The sequence below is a fragment of the Ammospiza nelsoni genome, chromosome 29 (assembly GCF_027579445.1).
Source record: "Ammospiza nelsoni isolate bAmmNel1 chromosome 29, bAmmNel1.pri, whole genome shotgun sequence".
Classification (NCBI taxonomy): Eukaryota; Metazoa; Chordata; class Aves; order Passeriformes; family Passerellidae; genus Ammospiza; species Ammospiza nelsoni.
The window spans coordinates 4,339,296-4,360,921 of NC_080661.1; the positions used below are offsets into that span (position 1 = coordinate 4,339,296).

The window sequence follows — 21,626 nt, forward strand, 5'->3', positions numbered from 1 at the left end:
TGCCACCGCCATTCTGACCAATTACAGCCGTTATTTCAGGAGTGGGCGTGCCAGGCCGGGAGTGCCGGGGATTCCCGCGCGCGCGTTCCGGGAAGCGGCGGCGGCTGCCGGGAAGGGACCGGGGCGGCACCGGCACCGGCACCGGCCGGGAGCGACACGGTCCGGACCGGGACACGCTGCGAGCGGCACCGGCACCCGCACGGAGCCCGGGACCGCCAGGAACCACCCGGAACCACCGGCGGGGAGAACCGGGAGCGACCGGGAGCGGGAGCCAGCAGGACAGACCGAGAGCCACTGGACACAGCGGAACCCCCCGGTCCCCGTGTCCCCGATGCTGTCACCCCCCATTCGCCGGCTCCTGGCCCTGCTGGGCCCCGAGCGCGGCCGATGGACGCTGGTGGGGGGGCTGATGTCGGCTTCGGCTCTCGGTACGGGGGGACCCCGACCGGGGGGGGCAGGATCCCTTTGAGGGGCTTTGAGATCCCATTTGTGGGTTTGGAGAAGGCAGGACGCCCTTGAGGGGCTTTGGGATCTGATTTAGAGGGTTTGGATCCCTTTGAGGGGCTTTGAGATCCCATTTGTGGGTTTGGAGAAGGCAGGACGCCCTTGAGGGGCTTTGGGAACCGATTTAGAGGGTTTGGATCCCTTTGAGGGGCTTTGGGATCCCATTTGTGGGTTTGGAGAAGGCAGGACGCCCTTGAGGGGCTTTGGGAACCGATTTAGAGGGTTTGGATCCCTTTGAGGGGCTTTGGGATCCCGTTTGTGGGTTTGGACATGGCAGGACGCCCTTGAGTGGCTTTGGGATCTGATTTGGGGAGTTTGGACATAACAGGACCCCTTTGAGGGGCTTTGGGATCGATTTGGGGGGTTTGGACATAACAGGACCCCCTTGAGGGGATTTGGGATCTGATTTGGGGGGTTTGGACATAACAGGACCCCCTTGAGGGGCTTTGGGATCTGATTTGGGGGGTTTGGACATAACAGGACCCCCTTGAGGGGCTTTGGGATCCCATTTGTGGGTTTGGACATAACAGGACCCCCTTGAGTGGCTTTGGGATCCCATTTGGGGAGTTTGGACATAACAGGACCCCCTTGAGGGGCTTTGGGATCCCATTTGGAGATATCAGGACTCCCCTAAGAGACATTGGGATCTGATTTGGACATAACAGGACCTCTTTTGAGGGACTTTGGGATCCCACTTGTGGGTTTGGACATGGCAGGACCCCTTTGAGGGGCTTTGGGATCCAATTTAAAGGGTTTGGCCATAACTGGGGGTTCCAGGACCCAGTTGGGGCAGTTGCAAGGCCAATTTGAGGTTTCAGGACCCAGTTTGGGGGATTTTGAATCTGGTGTGAGTGAGGGCAGGACCCAATTTGAGGGTCAGGACCCAATTTAGAGGTTTTGAGCGCCCAATTTGGGGAATCAGGATCCAATTTTTGGGCCTCAACACTCAATTTTGGAGCGGTCAGAATCCGATTTGAGGAAATTTGGTATCCCAGTTTGTGGGTTTGGACATGGAGGACCCCTTTGAGGGGCTTTGGGATCCAATTTAAAGGGTTTGGACATAACTGGGGGTTCCAGGACCCAATTTGGGGGGGTTGCAAGGCCAATATGAGGGGTCAGGACCCAGTTTGGGGGATTTTGAATCTGGTGTGAGTGAGGGCAGGACCCAATTTGAGGGTCAGGACCCAATTTAGAGGTTTTGAGCACCCGGTTTGGAGAATCGGGATCCAATTTTGGGGCCGATCACACAATTTTGGAGTGGTCAGCATGTGATTTGAGAGGTTTTGGGATCTGATTTGTGGGTTCGGATATAAGAGGACCCCCTTGAGGGGCTTTGGGATCCAATTTTGGGCTCAATCCACAATTTTGAGAATGGTCAGGATCTGATTAGAGGGGGTTTGGGATCCTTTGGACATAACAGGACCCCTTTGAGGGGCTTTGGCTTCTGATTTGGAGGCTTTTTGGACATAAATGGGATGGGACAGGATGCAGCGGGGGGATGCAAAACCAATTTGAGGGTCAGGACCCAATTTAGAGGTTTTGAGCACCTGGTTTGGGGAATCAGGATCCGATCTTGGGGCTGATCACACAATTTTGGCAGTGGTCAGGATCCAATTTGAGGGGATTTGGGATCTGATTTGGAGGGATGGACATAACAGGACCCCTTTGAGGGTCTTTGGGATCCAATTTAAAGGGTTTGGCCATAACTGGACGTTCCAGGACCCAGTTGGGGCGGTTGCAAGGCCAATTTGAGGTTTCAGGACCCAATTTGGGGGATTTCGGATCTGGTGTGAGTGAGGTCAGAAACCAATTTGAGGGTCAGGACCCAATTTAGAGGTTTTGAGCGCCCAATTTGGGGAATCAGGATCCAATTTTTGGGGCCGATCACACAATTTTGGAGTGGTCAGCATGTGATTTGAGAGGTTTTGGGATCTGATTTGTGGGTTTGGATATAACAGGACCCCTTTGAGGGGCTTTGGGATCCAATTTTGGGCTCAATACACAATTTTGAGAATGGTCAGGATCTGATTAGAGGGGGTTTGGGATCCTTTGGACATAACAGGACCCCTTTGAGGGGCTTTGGGGTTTTATTTGGAGGCTTTTTGGACATAAATGCGATGGGACAGGATGCAATGGGCAGTTTCCAAGGCAAATTTGAGGGTCAGGACCCAATTTAGAGGTTTTGAGCACCTGGTTTGGGGTATCAGGATCCGATCTTGGGGCCGATCACACAATTTTGGGAGCGGTCAGGATGCCATTTGAGGGGGTTTGGGATCCTTTGGATATAACAGGACCCCTTTGAGGGGCTTTGGGATCCAATTTAAAGGGTTTGGACGTAACTGGGGGTTTCCAGAACCCAATTTGGGGGGGTTGCAAGGCAAATTTGAGGGGTCAGGACCCAGTTTGGGGTTTGCAGAATCTGATTTGAGCGAGGTCAGGATCCAGTTTGTGGGTCAGGACCCAATTTAGAGGTTTTGAGCACCCGGTTTGGTGAATCAGGATCCGATCTTGGGGCCGATCTGACGATTTTGGGAGCGGTCAGGATGCCATTTCCAGCTCTCTGCCCCCAATTCAGGGGTCACCGCCCCGACACCGCCGTGTCCCCACAGGTGAGGTGGCCGCCCCCTACTTCACGGGCCGTGTCACCGACCAGGTGACACAAGAGGAGGACCCTGCGGCCGCCGTGTGGCCCCTGGTGCTGGTGGGGCTCGCCAGGTGGGTGAGACAAACAGGGCAGGGGAATTTTCTCTTTTTAATGCCTTTATTAAACGTGATCAGTGAAATAAACAGGGAAGGAGACTTTCTCCTTTTAAATGCCTTTATTAAACGTGATCAGTGAAATAAACAGGGAAGGAGACTTTCTCCTTTTAAATGCCTTTATTAAACGTGATCAGTGAAATAAACAGGGCAGGAGGTTTTATCTCCTTTTAGATGCCTTTATTAAACGTGATCAGTGAAATAAACAGGGAAGGAGACTTTTTCTCCTTTCAATGCTTTTATTAAATGTGATCACTGAAATAGGGCAGGGACTTTTTCTCCTTTTAAATGCCTTTATTAAACGTGATCAGTGAAATAAACAGGAAAGGAGGATTTATCTCCTTTTAGATGCCTTTATTAAACGTGATCACTGAAATAAACAGGGCAGGGGATTTTTCTCTTTTTAATGCCTTTATTAAACGTGATCACTGAAATAGGGCAGGGACTTTTTCTCCTTTTTGATGCCTTTATTAAACGTGATCAGTGAAATAAACAGGGCAGGAGGTTTTATCTCCTTTTAAATGCCTTTATTAAAAGTGATCAGTGAAATAAACAGGGCAGGAGACTTTCTCCTTTTTAATGCCTTTATTAAACGTGATCAGTGAAATAAACAGGGCAGGAGGTTTTATCTCCTTTTTGATGCCTTTATTAAAAGTGATCAGTGAAATAAACAGGGCAGGAGACTTTCTCCTTTTTAATGCCTTTATTAAACGTGATCACTGAAATAGGGCAGGGACTTTTTCTCCTTTTTAATGCCTTTATTAAACGTGATCAGTGAAATAAACAGGGCAGGAGGTTTTATCTCCTTTTTAATGCCTTTATTAAACGTGATCAGTGAAATAAACAGGGCAGGCGACTTTCTCCTTTTTGATGCCTTTATTAAACGTGATCAGTGAAATAAACAGGGCAGGGGATTTTTCTCTTTTTAATGCCTTTATTAAACGTGATCACTGAAATAGGGCAGGGACTTTTTCTCCTTTTTAATGCCTTTATTAAACGTGATCAGTGAAATAAACGGGGCAGGAGGTTTTATCTCCTTTTAGATGCCTTTATTAAAAGTGATCAGTGAAATAAACAGGGCAGGAGGTTTTATCTCCTTTTTAATGCCTTTATTAAACGTGATCAGTGAAATAAACAGGGCAGGAGACTTTCTCCTTTTTAATGCCTTTATTAAACGTGATCACTGAAATAGGGCAGGGACTTTTTCTCCTTTTTAATGCCTTTATTAAACGTGATCAGTGAAATAAACAGGGCAGGAGGTTTTATCTCCTTTTTAATGCCTTTATTAAACGTGATCAGTGAAATAAACAGGGCAGGCGACTTTCTCCTTTTTGATGCCTTTATTAAACGTGATCAGTGAAATAAACGGGGCAGGAGGTTTTATCTCCTTTTAGATGCCTTTATTAAAAGTGATCAGTGAAATAAACAGGGCAGGAGGTTTTATCTCCTTTTAGATGCCTTTATTAAAAGTGATCAGTGAAATAAACAGGGCAGGAGACTTTCTCCTTTTTAATGCCTTTATTAAATGTGATCAGCTCAGTGTTGGGCGGCTCGACGGGTCCAAAACTGCTCCAAGGGTGACTCGGATGTGACAGTGGTCACAAGGGTGTGAGGATGAAGAATGAGAGGAGAATGTTAACTCCATGTTTCAGAAGGCTTGGTTTATTATTTTATTATATATATTAAATTAAAACTATACTAGAAGAATAGAAGAAAAGGTATCATCAGAAGGCTGGTGAGGATGGAATAGGAAAGAATGATAACAAAGGTTTGTGGCTCGGACAGGGAGTCTGTGATTGGCCATTAATTAGGAACAACCACACGAGACCAATCGCAGATGCACCTGCTGCATCCCGCAGCGGCAGATAACCAATGTTTGCATTTTGTTCCTGAGGCCTCCCGGCTTCTCAGGAGGAAGAATCATAAAGAAAGGGTTTTTTATAAAAGTTGGAGAGAAGAACAATCACTTTAGCCCCAGGCAGGGCCACGCTGACACGAAAGGAGCAATTAGCGAAAACCAGCGGTGATTGCAATAGCAAACAGGCAGAACTCCACCTTGGCAGCAACCGGTGTGACTGGCTCACTCTGCAACCCTTTTTTCCCAAAAAAAAAAAAAAAAAAATCGGCAGATATTTTATTTATAACAATTTTCAGCATCTCTGCAGGCTCGGTGCTCTGTTCCTCACCTCCAGGCATTGTCGCAGACATCTTTTCATGAAAAATCCTTTCTTAGGGTTTTTCCTCCTGAAAAGGTGATTGGCATCAGGAACAAAATGCAAACATTGGTTATCTGCTAGCGGTGGGATGCAGCAGGTGCATCTGGGATTGGCCTCGTGTGATTGTTCCTAATTAATGGCCAATCACAGACTCCCTGTCCGAGCCACAAACCTTTGTTATCATTCTTTGCTATTCTTTGTGATGAAATCCTTTTCTTCTATTCTTTTGGTACAGTTTTAATGTAATATATATCATAAAATAACAAATCAAGCCATCCGAATTACGGAGTCAGGTTTTCCTCTCTTCCTTCAACATAAGACCCCTCTGAACACCGTCAAGGTTCTGAAACCCTTTTTTCCCCCCCCCAAAAAAAAGTCAGATTTTTGATTTACAACCCCTCTGCCCCCTCTGTCCATCCATCCCTGCAGTGCCACCACCCAGCTGGGCTGTGACACCCACGGGACGTTGCCAGATAAACTTTCTGCAGCTTAGAGATCTGTTCAGACAAGCGTTAATACACAGGCCATTGTTCTTAATTTTTTATTTTGTTTGTCGTTACTTTTCTATTTTTTACATAATTTTTCTCCTCATCTATCTCATGGCTGCTGCTTTAGGTCTGCTCAGAGTTCTGCTGTCTCTGGGGCCTGCCTCTTGCTCCCGAAAACCTTCCAATTTTGTGGATTCCCCTTTTTCCCCCCCCAAAAAAAATTTGGCAGATTTTTTTGTTTATAACAAGAGGAGTGGGTTTGTGTTACAAACCCAAAAGTGTTACAACTTTTGGGTTTTCCGGTCTCGGGGTCTTGGTTCCGGCTGAGCCATTTGCAGCAAAGGTTCTCAGCATCTCTGCAGGTTCAGCGCTGTGTTCCTCACCTCCAGACATCTCTCGGGTCTGTTAATTCTGCGTTGGCCCGTTGTTTTTGGGCTCTTTTCCTCCAGACATCACTCTAAACTCTCAATTCTGCGTTGGCTCGTTGTTTTTGGAGTCTTTTCGTCCAGACATCACTCTGATCTCTCAATTCTGCGTTGGCTCGTTGTTTTTGGGCTCTTTTCATCCAGACATCACTCTGATCTCTCAATTCTGCGTTGGCTTGTTGTTTTTGGGCTCTTTTCGTCCAGACATCTCTCTGATCTCTCAATTCTGCGTTGGCTTGTTGTTTTTGGGCTCTTTTCGTCCAGACATCTCTCTGATCTCTCAATTCTGCGTTGGCTCGTTGTTTTTGGGCTCTTTTCGTCCAGACATCACTCTGATCTCTCAATTCTGTGTTGGCTCGTTGTTTTTGGGCTCTTTTCGTCCAGACATCTGTCTGGTCTCTCAATTCTGCGTTGGCTTGTTGTTTTTGGAGTCTTTTCGTCCAGACATCACTCTAAACTCTCAATTCTGCGTTGGCCCGTTGTTTTTGGGCTCTTTTCGTCCAGACATCTCTCTGATCTCTCAATTCTGCGTTGGCTCGTTGTTTTTGGGCTCTTTTCATCCAGACATCTCTCTGATCTCTCAATTCTGTGTTGGCTCGTTGTTTTTGGGCTCTTTTCGTCCAGACATCACTCTAAACTCTCAATTCTGCGTTGGCCCGTTGTTTTTGGGCTCTTTTCGTCCAGACATCTCTCTGATCTCTCAATTCTGCGTTGGCTCGTTGTTTTTGGAGTCTTTTCCTCCAGATATCTCTCTGATCTCTCAATTCTGCGTTGGCTCGTTGTTTTTGGGCTCTTTTCGGTGAGTTTGGTGGGGTTGCTTCCCATGGCGTGCTGGCCTCGAGGTTATTTTGCATTTTCTCTGATGCCACCCCCTGCCATGTCCCCCCATGTCCTCTCCTGTCACTTTTTGGAGAGAAAGAACCATGAACCTCAGCACCAGGCAGGGCCACACTGATACAAAAGGAGCAACTAGCAAAAAACGAGCGGTGATTACAATAGCAAACAGGTAGAACTTTACTTTAGCGGTAACTGGTTCGGCAACTATTTTTTTTTTTCCCCCCAAAATAATTGTCGTATTTTTCATTTCTACCCCCCTCTCTCTGTCCGTCTGTCCGTCCGTCCGTCCGTCCCCGCAGCGCGCTGTCGGAGCTGGGCTGCGACTCCTCGGCGGCGCTGGCGCTGTCGCGGGCGCGGGCGCGGCTGCAGCGCGGCGCGGTGGCCGCGGTGCTGCGTGGGGACGTGCCCGGCGTGGGCGGCGGCCTGGGGGACACGGCGGGAGCGGTGGCGGCGCGGGTGACCGGCGACGCGGAGGCGGCGCACGAGGCGCTGGCGGAGGCGCTGGTGCCGGCGCTCTGGGCGGTGACGCGGGCGCTGGCGCTGCTGGCCGCGGTGGCCTGGCTGTCCCCGGCGCTGGGGCTGCTGACGGCGCTGGCGCTGCCGCCGTTCCTGCTGCTGCCGCGCGCCGTGGCCGGGACGCAGCAGGTACGGCCCCGTCCGCGTCACCGCGGTCACCCCCTGTGTCACCCCTGTGTCGCCGGTGTCACCTCGCTATCCTCGCTGTCACCTCTGTGTCACCGGTGTCACCATTGTCACCTCTGTGTGCTCATTGTCACCTCTGTGTGCCCATTGTCACCTCTGTTGCTCATTGTCACCTCCCTATCCTCACTGTCACCTCTGTGTCACCAGCGTCACCATTGTCACCTCTGTGTGCCCATTGTCACCTCTGTTGCTCATTGTCACCTCTGTGTGCCCATTGTCACCTCCCTATCCTCACTGTCACCTCTGTGTCACCGGCGTCGCCATTGTCACCTCTGTGTTGCTCATTGTCACCTCTGTGTGCCCATTGTCACCTCTGTGTTGCTCATTGTCACCTCTGTGTGCCCATTGTCACCTCCCTATCCTCACTGTCACCTCTGTGTCACCGGCGTCGCCATTGTCACCTCTGTGTGCTCATTGTCACCTCTGTGTGCCCATTGTCACCTCTGTGTTACCATTGTCACCTCTGTGTTGCTCATTGTCACCTCTGTGTGCCCGTTGTCACCTCCCTATCCTCACTGTCACCTCTGTGTCACCGGCGTCGCCATTGTCACCTCTGTGTGCTCATTGTCACCTCTGTGTGCCCATTGTCACCTCTGTTGCTCATTGTCACCTCTGTGTGCCCATTGTCACCTCCCTATCCTCACTGTCACCTCTGTGTCACCGGCGTCGCCATTGTCACCTCTGTGTGCTCATTGTCACCTCTGTGTGCCCATTGTCACCTCCCTATCCTCACTGTCACCTCTGTGTCACCGGCGTCGCCATTGTCACCTCTGTGTGCTCATTGTCACCTCTGTGTGCCCATTGTCACCTCTGTTGCTCATTGTCACCTCTGTGTGCCCATTGTCACCTCCCTATCCTCACTGTCACCTCTGTGTCACCGGCGTCGCCATTGTCACCTCTGTGTTGCTCATTGTCACCTCTGTGTGCCCATTGTCACCTCCCTATCCTCACTGTCACCTCTGTGTCACCGGCGTCGCCATTGTCACCTCTGTGTGCTCATTGTCACCTCTGTGTGCCCATTGTCACCTCTGTGTTGCTCATTGTCACCTCTGTGTGCCCATTGTCACCTCCCTATCCTCGCTGTCACCTCTGTGTCACCGGCGTCGCCATTGTCACCTCTGCGCGCCCTTTGTGACCTGCCTGTCCCCGTTGTCACGTCCCCGTCTTTGTTGTCACTTCTTTGTCCCCATCGTCACCTCCCCGTCCCCATTGTCCCCTCCCTATCCCCAGTGTCACCTCCTTGTCCCCGTTGTCACCTCCCTGTGCCCATTGTCACCTTCCTGTCACCTCTGTGTCACCATTGTCACCTGTGTCACCTGTGTCACCATTGTCACCTCTGTGTGCCCATTGTCACCTCTGTGTTACCATTGTCACCTCTGTTGCTCATTGTCACCTCTGTTGCTCATTGTCACCTCTGTGTTCCCATTGTCACCTCCCTGTCCCCATTGTCATCTCTGTGTCACCAGTGTCACCTCTATGTCACTATTGTCACCTCCCTGTCCCCATTGTCACCTCCCTGTCACCATTGTCACCGTCTTGTCCCCATTGTCACCTCTTTGTCCCAGGTGTCACCTCCCTGTGCCCATTGTCACCTCCTTGTCCCCATTGTCACCTCCCTGTCACCTCCCTGTCCCCATTGTCCCCTCCCTGTCCCCATTTTCACCTCCCTGTCCCCGTTGTCACCTCTTTGTCCCCATTGTCACCTTCCTGTCCCCATTGTCCCCTCCCTGTCCCCATTGCCACCTCCCTGTCCCCATTGTCACCTCCCTGTTACCCCCCTGCGCCCATTGTCACCTCCCTGTCCCCATGGTGGCCTCGAGGTGACTCCCTGTCCCATTCCACCTCATGTCCTCCCATCCTTGTGGTGCCCCCACGGTGACCCCCGTGTCCCCAGTGTGTCCCCAGTGTATCCCCGGTGTGTCCCCGGTGTGTCCCCAGTGTGACCCCTTGTCCCCAGTGTGTCCCCAGTGTGACCCCTTGTCCCCAGTGTGTCCCCAGTGTGTCCCCAGTGTGACCCCTTGTCCCCAGTGTGTCCCCAGTGTCCCCAGTGTGACCCCTTGTCCCCAGTGACCCCATGTCCCCACTGTCCCCAGTGTCACCCAGTGTGACCCCGTGTCCCCCTTTGTCCCCAGTGTCACCCAGTGTGACCCCTTGTCCCCTGTGTCCCCAGTGTGACGCCCTGTCCCCCTTGTCCCCAGTGTGTCCCCAGTGTCACCCAGTGTGACCCCCTTGCCCCCAGTGTCCCCCAGTGTGACCCCTTGTCCCCAGTGACCCCGTGTCCCCACTGTCCCCAGTGTCCCCAGTGTGACCCATTGTCCCCTGTGTCCCCAGGATCTGGCCCGGCAGGTGCCAGTGTCACCCAGGGTGGCCCCACGGTGACCCCCTTGTCCCCAGTGTGTCCCCGGTGTCACCCAGTGTGACCCCGTGTCCCCCTTTGTCCCCAGTGTCCCTCAGTGTGACCCATTGTCCCCAGTGTCCCCAGTGTGACCCCCTTGTCCCCAGTGTGTCCCCAGTGTGACACCTTGTCCCCAGTGTCCCCCAGTGTGACCCCGTGTCCCCAGTGTGACCCCTTGTCCCCCCTTGTCCCCAGTGTCACCCAGTGTGACCCCGTGTCCCCACTGTGACCCATTGTCCTCAGCGTGACCCCGTGTCCCCAGTGTCCCCAGTGTGACCCCTTGTCCCCCCTTGTCCCCAGTGTCACCCAGTGTGACCCCGTGTCCCCAGTGTGACCCATTGTCCCCAGTGTCCCCCAGTGTGACCCCCTTGTCCCCAGTGTGTCCCCAGTGTGACCCCGTGTCCCCCCTTGTCCCCAGTGTCACCCAGTGTGACCCATTGTCCCCAGTGTAACCCCGTGTCCCCCGTGTCCCCAGGAGCTGGCGCGGCAGGTGCGCGCGGCCCAGGCCAGCACCACGGCGGTGGCCCTGGAGGCGCTGGGGGCCGTGGGGACAGTGCGGGCCTTCGGGCACGAGGCCGGTGTCACCGAGCGCGTCCGGCGCCACCTGGCACGGGGACACCGGCTGGAGCAGCGGGAGGCGCTGGCCTACGCGGCCGGGCTATGGGCCAGCGGGGTATGGGGACACTGGGGACACGGGGATGGTGGCACGGGGACACCGGCCGGAGCAGCGGGAGGTGCTGGCCTACGCGGCCGGCCTATGGGCCAGCGGGGTATGGGGACATGGGGACACTGGGGACACTGGGGACATTGGGGACACTGGGGACACGGGGATGGTGGCACGGGGACACCGGCTGGAGCAGCGGGAGGCGCTGGCCTACGCGGCCGGGCTATGGGCCAGCGGGGTATGGGGACATGGGGACACTGGGGACACTGGGGACACTGGGGACATTGGGGACACTGGTGACACGGGGATGGTGGCACAGGGACACCGGCTGGAGCAGCGGGAGGCGCTGGCCTACGCGGCCGGGCTATGGGCCAGCGGGGTATGGGGACATGGGGACACTGGGGACATTGGGGACACTGGGGACACGGGGATGGTGGCACAGGGACACCGGCTGGAGCAGCGGGAGGTGCTGGCCTACGCGGCCGGGCTATGGGCCAGCGGGGTATGGGGACATGGGGGCACTGGGGACACTGGGGACATTGGGGACACTGGGGACACGGGGATGGTGGCACGGGGACACCGGCTGGAGCAGCGGGAGGCGCTGGCCTACGCGGCCGGGCTATGGGCCAGCGGGGTATGGGGACATGGGGACACTGGGGACACTGGGGACACGGGGATGGTGGCACGGGGACACCGGCTGGAGCAGCGGGAGGCGCTGGCCTACGCGGCCGGGCTATGGGCCAGCGGGGTATGGGGACACTGGGGACATTGGGGGTGAGCAACAGGGGCTGGGGACATGGGAATGTGGTGGCACAGGGCTGGGGGACATGGGCACGTGGTGGCATTGGAATAGGGGACATGGAGAGCTGGTGGCAGGGGGATGAAGACATGGGTACAGGGACATGGGGACACACGGATGGGACATGTGAGGACAGGGGACACAGTGGCAAAGGGCGAGGGGATGTGGGGATGTGGCAGCAGGAGGTCACCTTGGATGTGGTGGCACGGGGATGAAGACACAGGCACAGGGGCATGGGGACACGGGGGTGGTGGCACGGGGAGGGCAGGTGTGGGGACAGGGGTCTGGGGGACATGGAGATTTGGTGGCCTTGGAATAGGGGACATGGAGGTGGTGGCACGGGGATGAGAGATGTGGGGACGGGACAGAGTGGCAAAGGGTCTGGGGACATGGAGAGGTGGCAGCAGGAGGTCACCTTGGATGTGGTGGCACGGGGATGAAGACGCAGGTACAGGGACATGGGGACATGGGGGTGGTGGCACGGGGATGGCAGATGGGACAGGGGGCTGGGGGTCATGGGAGTGTGGTGGCATTGGAATAGGGGACACGGGGATGTGGCACCACGTCGGATGTGGTGGCAGGGGGTTGAAGACACAGGTACAGCGACATGGGGACACTGGGGATGGTGGCACAGGGATGGCAGATGTGGGGACAGGGGACACAGTGGCAAGGGGACATGGGGACACAGGGACATGGTGGCACGGGGGTGGCAGGACATGGGGATCAGCAGCGTGGGGCCAGGGGACATGGCCAAACCTGGTGGCCTGGGCTTGAGGAGCATGGGGATGGGTGTCCTGGGGAAGGGGACACGGTGGCACGGGGCTGGGGACACACGGTGACAGGAGGCTGGGCTGACGCCCTGTGTGTCCCTTGTCCCCAGTTCCCTGCCCTGGCCCTGAAGCTGGCGCTGCTCTTCCTGGGGGGACGCTTGGTGGCTGCAGGCAGTGTCACCCGTGGGGAGCTGGTCACCATCCTCATGTGCCAGCTGAACTTCACCCGGGCTGTGGAGGTGACAAATGTGTCCTGTGCATGTCCCCAGCGTGTCCTGTCTCGTCCCCAGTCTGTCCCCATCCCCGTTCCCTGTGTCCCCGTGTCCCCACATCCTCACAGTGATGTCCCCGTGTTCTCCTGGCCATGTCCCTGTCCCTGTCTCCTGTGTCCCCAATGTCCCTTGTGTCCCCCAGGCCATGCCATAGCTCCCCATGTCCCCTCATGTCCCCAGTGTCCCTTGTGTCCCCCAGGCCATGCCATAGCTCCCCCATGTCCCCTCATGTCCCCATGTCCCCATGTCCCCAATGTTCCTTGTGTTCCCCAGGCCATGCCATAGCTCCCCATGTGCCCTCATGTCCCCATGTCCCCAATGTTCCTTGTGTTCCCCAGGCCATGCCATAGCTTCCCCATGTCCCCTCATGTCCCCATGTTCCCATGTCCTCAATGTTCCTTGTGTCCCCCAGGCCATGCCATAGCTCCCCATGTCCCCTCATGTCCCCATGTCACCATGTCCCCAATGTTCCTTGTGTTCCCCAGGCCATGCCATAGCTCCCCATGTCCCCTCATGTCCCCATGTCCCCATGTCCCCAATGTTCCTTGTGTTCCCCAGGCCATGCCATAGCTCCCCCATGTCACCTCATGTCCCCATGTCCCCATGTCCCCATCACCACCCCATGTCCCACTGTCCCCAGTGTCCCCAATGTCCCTTGTGTCCCCGAGGCCATGCCATCGCTGCCCCATGTCCCCTCATGTCCCCATGTCCCCAATGTCCCTTTTGTCCCCTGGCCATGCCATAGCTCTCCCCCATGTCCCCAATATCCCCTTGTCACCCCATGTCCCCATGTCCCCAGTGTCCCTTGTCACCCCATGTCACCCCATGTCCCCGTGTCCCCAGGCTGTCCTGCACTACGTCCCCATCCTGGCCAAGGCCGTTGGCTCCTCTGAGACCCTCCTGGAGCTGCTGGAGCAGGCCAAGGTGGGGACACCCGCAGGGCCACCGTCACCTGCGCCACCCCGGAGCTGTGACACCGCGGGCACTCCAGGGCTGTGCCTCAAGGATGTCTGGATGTCCTACCCTGGGCGCTCTGAGCCCGTCCTCAAGGTGTGGGGACATGGGGACATGGGACACGGGGAGGACGTGGGGGGACATGGGGGGACAAGGGGATATTGTGGACATGGGGAGGACATGGGGGGGACATGGGACATGGGGGAACACGGGAGTATTGTGAACATGGGGGGACAAGGGGACACTGGGGACATGGGGAGGACGTGGGGAAATGGGGTATTGTGAACATGGAGGAACATGGGACATGGCGGGACATGGGAGACATGGGGGGACAAGAGGACATTGGGGACATGGGGAGGAAGTGGGGGCACTTGGGACATGGGGGGACGAAAGGATATTGTGGGCATAGGAGCACATGGGACATGGGGAGATGGGGGGACATGTGGGACATGGGGAGGACATGGGGCATATTGGGGACTTGGGGGGGACACATGGGACATGGTGGGACATTGGGGACATGGGGAAACATGGGGCTATTGTGAACATGGGGGAACATGGGACATGGGGGGGCATGGCACACGGGCACAAGGGACATGGAGGGCCACGGGGACATGGGACACATAAAGGGACATGGGGGGACAAGGGGACACTGGGGACACGTGGAGGACGTGGGGGCACATGGGACATGGGGGTACGAAGGGATATTGGGGCCACAGAGAGACATGTGGGACATGGGGGAACAAAAGGATGTTGGGGACGTGGGGAAGATACGGGGAAATGTGGGACATGGGGGAATATGGGACAGGGGCACAATGGGGTATGGTGGGCATGGGGGCACATGGGACATGGGGGGACAAGGGGACACTGGGGACACGGGAAGGACATGGGGGCACATGGGACTTGGGGGGATATGGGTCAGAGGCACAAGGGACATGGGGGGACAAGGGGACGTTGGGGACATGGGGGGACAAGGGGATATTGGGGCCATGGGGGAGACATGGGGACACATGGGACATGGGAGATATTGGGGACATGGGGGGCACATGGGACATGGGGAGACACGGGGACATTGGGGCCATGGGGGGCGCATGGGACATGGGGGGACAAGAGGATATTGGGGCCATGGGAGGACACGTGGGACATGGGGGGACAAGAGAATATTGAGGCCATGGGGGGGACACGTGGGACATGGGGGGACAAGAGGATATTGGGGCCACAGGGGGACAAGGGGATTTTGGTGACATCAGGAAGACATTGGGGCACATGGGACATGGGGAGACAAGAGGATATTGGGGACATGGGGAGGACTTAGGGGGACAAGGGGACATTGGTGACATGGAGGGACACATGGGACAGGGGCACATGGGGGTATTGTGGACATGGGGGCGCATGGGGCACGGGGGGACAAGGGGATATTGGGGAAATTGGGGCACATGGACAAGGGGATATTAGGGCTATGAGGGGACAAGAGGGATATTGGGGCCACAGGGGGACACACTGAACATGGAGGGACACGGGGAGGACATGGAGGGACACGGGGGGACCCGGGGACACTGGGGACACGCGTCACACGTGGCGGTGCCGGGCGCGATCCCCGTTGCCGCCACCAGGGGGTGTCGCTGTCGCTGCGCCCCGGCGAGGCCCTGGCCGTGCTGGCGCCCCCTGGCGGCGGGAAGAGCTCCCTGGCGGCGGCGGCGCTGGGGCTGCGCCCCCTGGCGGCCGGGACGGTGCTGCTCAACGGGACCCCCCTGAGCCCGCGCTCGGAGCCCGCGCTGCGCGAGCAGGTGACGCTCACGGGACACCCTCGGGTCACCATGGCCTTCCCTGGTCACCATCCATCCCCTGGTGCTGTCCCCGGGTCACCATCCATCCCCTGATGCTGTCCCCCTGTCACCAAACCTCTGCATTGTGTCCCCATTGCCATCCTGTGTCCCCAGCACGTCCCCGTTGCCATCCCCAGGTCACTCCTGTGCCCCAAATGGGTCCCTTCTGCCACCCCAAAGTCACCAGTGCTGTCCCCAACGGGTCCCCACAGCCACCTCCAGGTCACCATCCATCCCCTGCTGCTGTCCCCCTGCCACCAAACCTCTCCATTGTGTCCCCATGACCACCCTGTTGTCCCCAACAGGTCCCCACAGCCACCCCTGTGTCCACACCTGGTCCTCAACAGGTCCCCACTGCCACCCTCAGGTCACTCCTTTGTCCCAAATGGGTCTCTACTGCCACCCCTGTGTCACCAATGGGTGCCTCAGTGCCACCAGTGTCCCCAGTGCCACGCCTGTGTCACCAGTGGGTTACTGTGGCTACCCCAGGTCACCCATTGTCCCCACAGCCATGGCCACCATGTCACCCTGTGTCCCCAACACATCCCCATTGCCATCCTGTGTCCTCAACAGTTCCCCAGTGCCACCCCTGTGTCACCAGTGGGTCACCATGGCTACCCCATTGTCCCCACAGCCATGGCCACCGTGTCACCCTGTGTCCCCAGCACATCCCCATTGCCATCCCCAGGTCACTCCTGTGCCCCAAATGTGTCCCTACTGCCCCCCAAAAGTCACCAATGGGTGCCTCAGTGCCACCCCCTGCGTCCCCAGTGCCACCTTTGTGTCACCCCCTGGGTCCCCAGTGCCACCCTTGTGTCACCAGTGGGTCACCATGGCTACTCCAGGTCACTCATTGTCCCATGCCACGGCCACCGTGTCACCCTGTGTCCCCAACACATCCCCATTGCCATCCCGTGTCCCCAACAGCTCCTCACAGCCACCCCTGTGTCACCTCACCATGACCCTGCCCCCACCCCGTGTGTCCCTAGGTGTCCCCTCCTTGTCCCTGCCAATCCTGATGCTGTCCCCATGTCCCCGCAGGTGGCCGGTGTCCTGCAGAGCCCGTCCCTCCTGTCCCGCACCCTCAGTGCCAACATCAGCCTGGGCTGGGGACACAAGGAGGGGACACTGGTGGTGGCAGCGGCGCAGCGCGTGGGGGTGCACAGCTGGGCCCAGCACCTGCCGCAGGGCTACGACACAGGTACGGCAGGTGTCCCCAAGGTGTCCCCAGTGTGCCACCATGGTGTCCCCAATGCATCTCCAAGGTGTCCCCAAGGTGTCCCCAGTGTGCCACCATGGTGTCCCCAATGCGTCCCCAAGGTGTCCCCATGGTGTCCCCATTGTGTCCCCGTTCTGTCCTCATTGTGTCCCCATGGTGTCCCCATGGTGTCCCCATTGTGTCCCAATTATGTCCCTATTATGTCCCCATAATGTCCCCATAGTGTCCCCAAGGTGTCCCAATGGAGTCCCAATGGAGTCCCCATGGTGTCCTCTTTGTGTCCCCATGGTGTCCCCAGTGTGTCCCCATGGTGTCCCCGTGGTGTCCCCAGTGTGTCCCTTTGGTGTCCCCATGGTGTCCCCATAGTCTCTCCAGTGTGTCCCTATAGTGTCATGGGGGACTATAGTCCCTATAGTCCCCATAGTGTCCCCTGCAGTGTCCCCAGTGTGTCCCCATGGTGTCCCCATTGAGTCCCATTATGTCCCCATAGTGTCCCCAGTGTGTCCCCATTGTGTCCCCAAGGTCTCCCCATTGTGTCCCCATAGTGTCCCCAGTGTGTCCCCATGGTGTCCCTGTGGTGTCTCCATGGTGTCCCCGTGGTGACCCCATTATGTCCCCATTATGTGCCCAGTGTGTCCCCACAGTGTCCCCATTTGTGTCCCCAAGGTGTCCCCATCGTGTCCTCATTGTGTCCCATTTGTGTCCCCAAGGTGTCCCCATAGTGTCCCCAAGGTGTCCCCAAGGTGTCCCCATTATGTCCCCACGGTGTCCCCACAGTGTCCCCAAGGTGTCCCCATGGTTTCCCCATTGTGTTCGCCGTGGTGTCCCCATTTTGTCCCCATAGTGTCCTTATGGTGTCCTCATTGTGTCCCCATAGTGTCCCCCTGCAGTGTCCCCATTGTGTCCCCATGGTGTCCCCATGGTGTCCCTGGCTGTTCCTATGACACAGGTACAGCAGGTGTCCCTTTGCAGTGTCCCCAGTGTGTCCCAAAGATGTCCTAAATGTGTCCCCTTGGTGTCCCAAATTTTCCCATTGTGTCCCCATTATGTCCCTATGGTGTCTCCATTGTGTCCCCATTGTTGTCCCCATTGTGTCCCCGTTGTGTCCCCATTGTGTCCCCTTTATGTCCTCACGGTGTTCCCATTGCGTCCCCAGAGTGTCCCCGTTGTGTTCCCATTTTTTCCCATGGTGTCCCCATGGTGTCCCCATGGTGTCCCCTGCTGTTCCCATGACACAGGTACAGCAGGTATCCCCCTGCAGGGAAAATTGTGTCCCCAATGTGTCCCCATTGTGTCCCCCCAATGTCCCCTTGCTGTCCCCGCAATGTCCCCACAGTGTCTCTGTGTGTCCCCTCGCTGTCCCCTCTCTGTCCCCACACTGTCCCCACACTGTCCCTGTGTCCCCAGCCGTGGGTCCCCGTGGGCTGCAGCTCTCGGGGGGACAGGCACAGGGGGTGGCACTGTCCCCACACTGTCCCTGTGTCCCCAGCCGTGGGTCCCCGCGGGCTGCAGCTCTCAGGGGGACAGGCACAGGGGGTGGCACTGTCCCCACACTGTCCCTGTGTCCCCAGCCGTGGGTCCCCGTGGGCTGCAGCTCTCGGGGGGACAGGCACAGGGGGTGGCACTGTCCCCACACTGTCCCCACACTGTCCCTGTGTCCCCAGCCGTGGGTCCCCGTGGGCTGCAGCTCTCGGGGGGACAGGCACAGGGGGTGGCACTGTCCCCACACTGTCCCCACACTGTCCCTGTGTCCCCAGCCGTGGGTCCCCGCGGGCTGCAGCTCTCGGGGGGACAGGCACAGGGGGTGGCACTGTCCCCACACTGTCCCTGTGTCCCCAGCCGTGGGTCCCCGCGGGCTGCAGCTCTCGGGGGGACAGGCACAGGGGGTGGCACTGTCCCCACACTGTCCCTGTGTCCCCAGCCGTGGGTCCCCGTGGGCTGCAGCTCTCGGGGGGACAGGCACAGGGGGTGGCACTGTCCCCACACTGTCCCTGTGTCCCCAGCCGTGGGTCCCCGTGGGCTGCAGCTCTCGGGGGGACAGGCACAGGGGGTGGCGCTGGCCCGGGCGCTGCTCAGGAACCCCCAGGTGCTGGTGCTGGATGAGCCCACGAGGGCCCTGGACCCCGTGACGCGGTGCCAGGTAGGTGAAAGCGCTGTCCCCGTGTCACACGGCCCTGTCCCTGTGTCCCTGTGTCACACGGCCCTGTCCCTGTGTCAGAGCCCCGTCCCTGTGTCCCCTGGGTCCTCACTCCCTGTGTCCCCTCGGTCCCCAATCCTCATGTCTCCAATATGCCCTGTGTCCTCTACGTCACCTTGTCCCCTGGGTCTCCACTTCCCATGTCCCTGTGTCCCCCTGTCCCCTGGGTCCCCAATCCCTGTGTCCCCTGGGTCCCCAATCCCTGTGTCCCCCACATGCCCCGTGTCCCCTGTGTCCCCTCTCTTCCCATCCCTGTGTCCCCTGGGGTCTCCTGTGCCACCAAATCCCCGGTGTCCCCTTGGTCCCAATGTCCCCTGGGTCCCCACATCCTCATGTCACCTTGTCCCACACAGCCCCAATCCTGATGTCCCCTTGGTCCCACATGTCCCCACATCCCCTGGGGTCTCTTAGGTGACCAAACTCCCCATGTCCCTGTCCCTGTGTCCCTTTGGTCCCTGTGTGTCCCCTGGGTCCCTTCCTTGTCCCCACGTTCTCTGGGTTCCCATGCCCCACGTCCCTTGGGTCCCCAATCCTTGTGTCCCCCATGTGCCCCCTGTCCCCGGTGTCCCCAATCCTTGTGTCCCCAATATTCCCTCTGTCCCCTGGGTCCCTCTGTCGCCTGGGTCCTCACTCCCTGTGTCCCCTGGGTCCCCAATCCTCATGTCCCCTCTGTCCCCCTGTCCCCCGTCCCCCGGGTCCCCAATCCCGGTGTCCCCTTGGTCCCAATGTCCCCTGGGTCCCACATCCTCATGTCACCTCGTCCCACAAGGCCCCAATCCCGATGTCCCCTTGGTCCCGATGTCCCCACACCCCTGCTGTGTCCCCCGTGCCCACCATGTTCCCCCAATGTCCCCCATGTCGCCAGTGTCCCCAGTGTCCCCCGGTGTCCCCCGGTGTCCCCGCAGGTGGAGCAGGAGCTGCTGCGCGGCCGCGGGCCGGGGCAGGGCCCGGCGGTGCTGCTGGTGACAGCGAGGGTGGCCCTGGCACAGCTGGCACCGAGGGTGGCACTGCTGGAGGGGGGGCGGCTGCGGGAGCTGGGGAGCGCCGAGGAGCTGGGGAGCGTCCCCTGGGGGACACCGGGGGACAGCGGGGACAGCGGGGACACGGACTGTGACAGCAGGGCACACTGAGGAGCTGGGGAGCGTCCCCTGGGGGACACCGGGGGACAATGGGGACAATGGGGACAGCGGGGACACAGACTGTGACAGCAGGGCGCACTGAGGAGCTGGGGAGCGTCCCCTGGGGGACACCGGGGGACAATGGGGACAGCGGGGACACAGACTGTGACAGCAGGGCACACTGAGGAGCTGGGGAGCGTCCCCTGGGGGACACCGGGGGACAATGGGGACAGCGGGGACACAGACTGTGACAGCAGGGCACACTGAGGAGCTGGGGAGTGTCCCCTGGGGGACACCAGGGGACAATGGGGACAGCGGGGACACAGACTGTGACAGCAGGGCACACTGAGGAGCTGGGGAGCGTCCCCTGGGGGACAGCGGGAGACAGCGGGGACAGCGGGGGACAATGGGGACAGAGAGTGTGACAGCAGGGGACACTGAGGATGGGGACACCGGGGGACAATGGGGACAGCGGGGACAGAGACTGTGACAGCAGGGCACACTGAGGATGGGGACAGCGGGGGACAATGGGGACAGCGGGGACAGAGACTGTGACAGCAGGGCACACTGAGGAGCTGGGGAGCGTCCCCTGGGGGACAGCGGGAGACAGCGGGGACAGCGGGGGACAATGGGGACAGAGAGTGTGACAGCAGGGGACACTGAGGATGGGGACAGTGGGGGACAGCGGGGACACCGAGGAGCTGGGGAGCGTCCCCTGGGGGACAGCGGGGGACAGTGGGGACAATGGGGACAATGGGGACAGAGAGTGTGACAGCAGGGCACACTGAGGATGGGGACAGCGGGAGGCACTGAGGGTGGTGCCAGGGATGGGGACAGCGGGGGACACCAAGGGTGGGGACAATGGGGACACTGGGGACAGAGACTGTGACAACAGGGATGGGGACAGCAGGGGACACCAAGGATGGGGACACGGGGACACAAACTGTGACACCAGGGACAAGGACACTGAGTTTGGGACATTGGGGACACGGGGACACAGACAGTGACACAGGGACAAGGACACCGAGGATGGGACCCAGGGACACAGACTGTGACACAGGGACGGGGACACTGCAGCAGCGGCAGCGCTGACAGCGATGGGGACACCGAGGATGGGGACACGGGGACACAGACAGTGACACAGGGACGGGGACACTGAGAATGGGGACAATGGGGACACAGACTGTGACACCAGGGGACACCAAGGATGGGGACACGGGGACACAGACAGTGACGCAGGGACAGGGACACTGCAGTGGCAGCAGCGGTGACAGCGATGGGGACACCGCCGGGACGGGGTGACCTCGGGACCGGGGCTGTGACAGCGAGCGAGTGCGAGACCATCAATGAACGCGCAAAATAATAAAATAAAATGTCAATAAATCCAACAATAAAATAAATCAAACAATAAAATCAATCGAGCAATAAAATCAATCGAAATAAATAAATCAAACAATAAAATAAATCAATCGATAAATTAAATCGG

General features: G+C 57.9%; 1 protein-coding gene across 1 annotated transcript; it reads left to right on the forward strand.

Annotated features, from left to right (window-relative positions):
* Positions 1 to 71: 71 nt before the first annotated feature.
* LOC132085225 (antigen peptide transporter 1-like) lies at positions 72 to 20,152 on the forward strand. The gene is made up of 10 exons (XM_059490590.1): positions 72 to 428; positions 3,114 to 3,219; positions 7,527 to 7,872; positions 10,800 to 10,997; positions 12,668 to 12,796; positions 13,673 to 13,879; positions 15,394 to 15,567; positions 16,648 to 16,807; positions 18,829 to 18,965; positions 19,928 to 20,152. The coding sequence occupies exons 1-10, from the start codon at positions 332 to 334 to the stop codon at positions 20,150 to 20,152; spliced, it is 1,779 nt and encodes a 592-aa protein (XP_059346573.1). The 5' UTR covers positions 72 to 331.
* The last annotated feature ends 1,474 nt before the right edge of the window (positions 20,153 to 21,626 follow it).

Excerpts from the sequence above, each read along its gene's own strand:
- LOC132085225 (XM_059490590.1), top strand. The coding sequence starts at position 332 with ATGCTGTCACCCCCCATTCGCCGGCTCCTGGCCCTGCTGGGCCCCGAG. Across the intron at positions 15,568-16,647 it reads AGCCCGCGCTGCGCGAGCAG|GTGGCCGGTGTCCTGCAGAG; the intron begins GTGACGCTCACG and ends ATGTCCCCGCAG. Across the intron at positions 18,966-19,927 it reads ACCCCGTGACGCGGTGCCAG|GTGGAGCAGGAGCTGCTGCG; the intron begins GTAGGTGAAAGC and ends GTGTCCCCGCAG.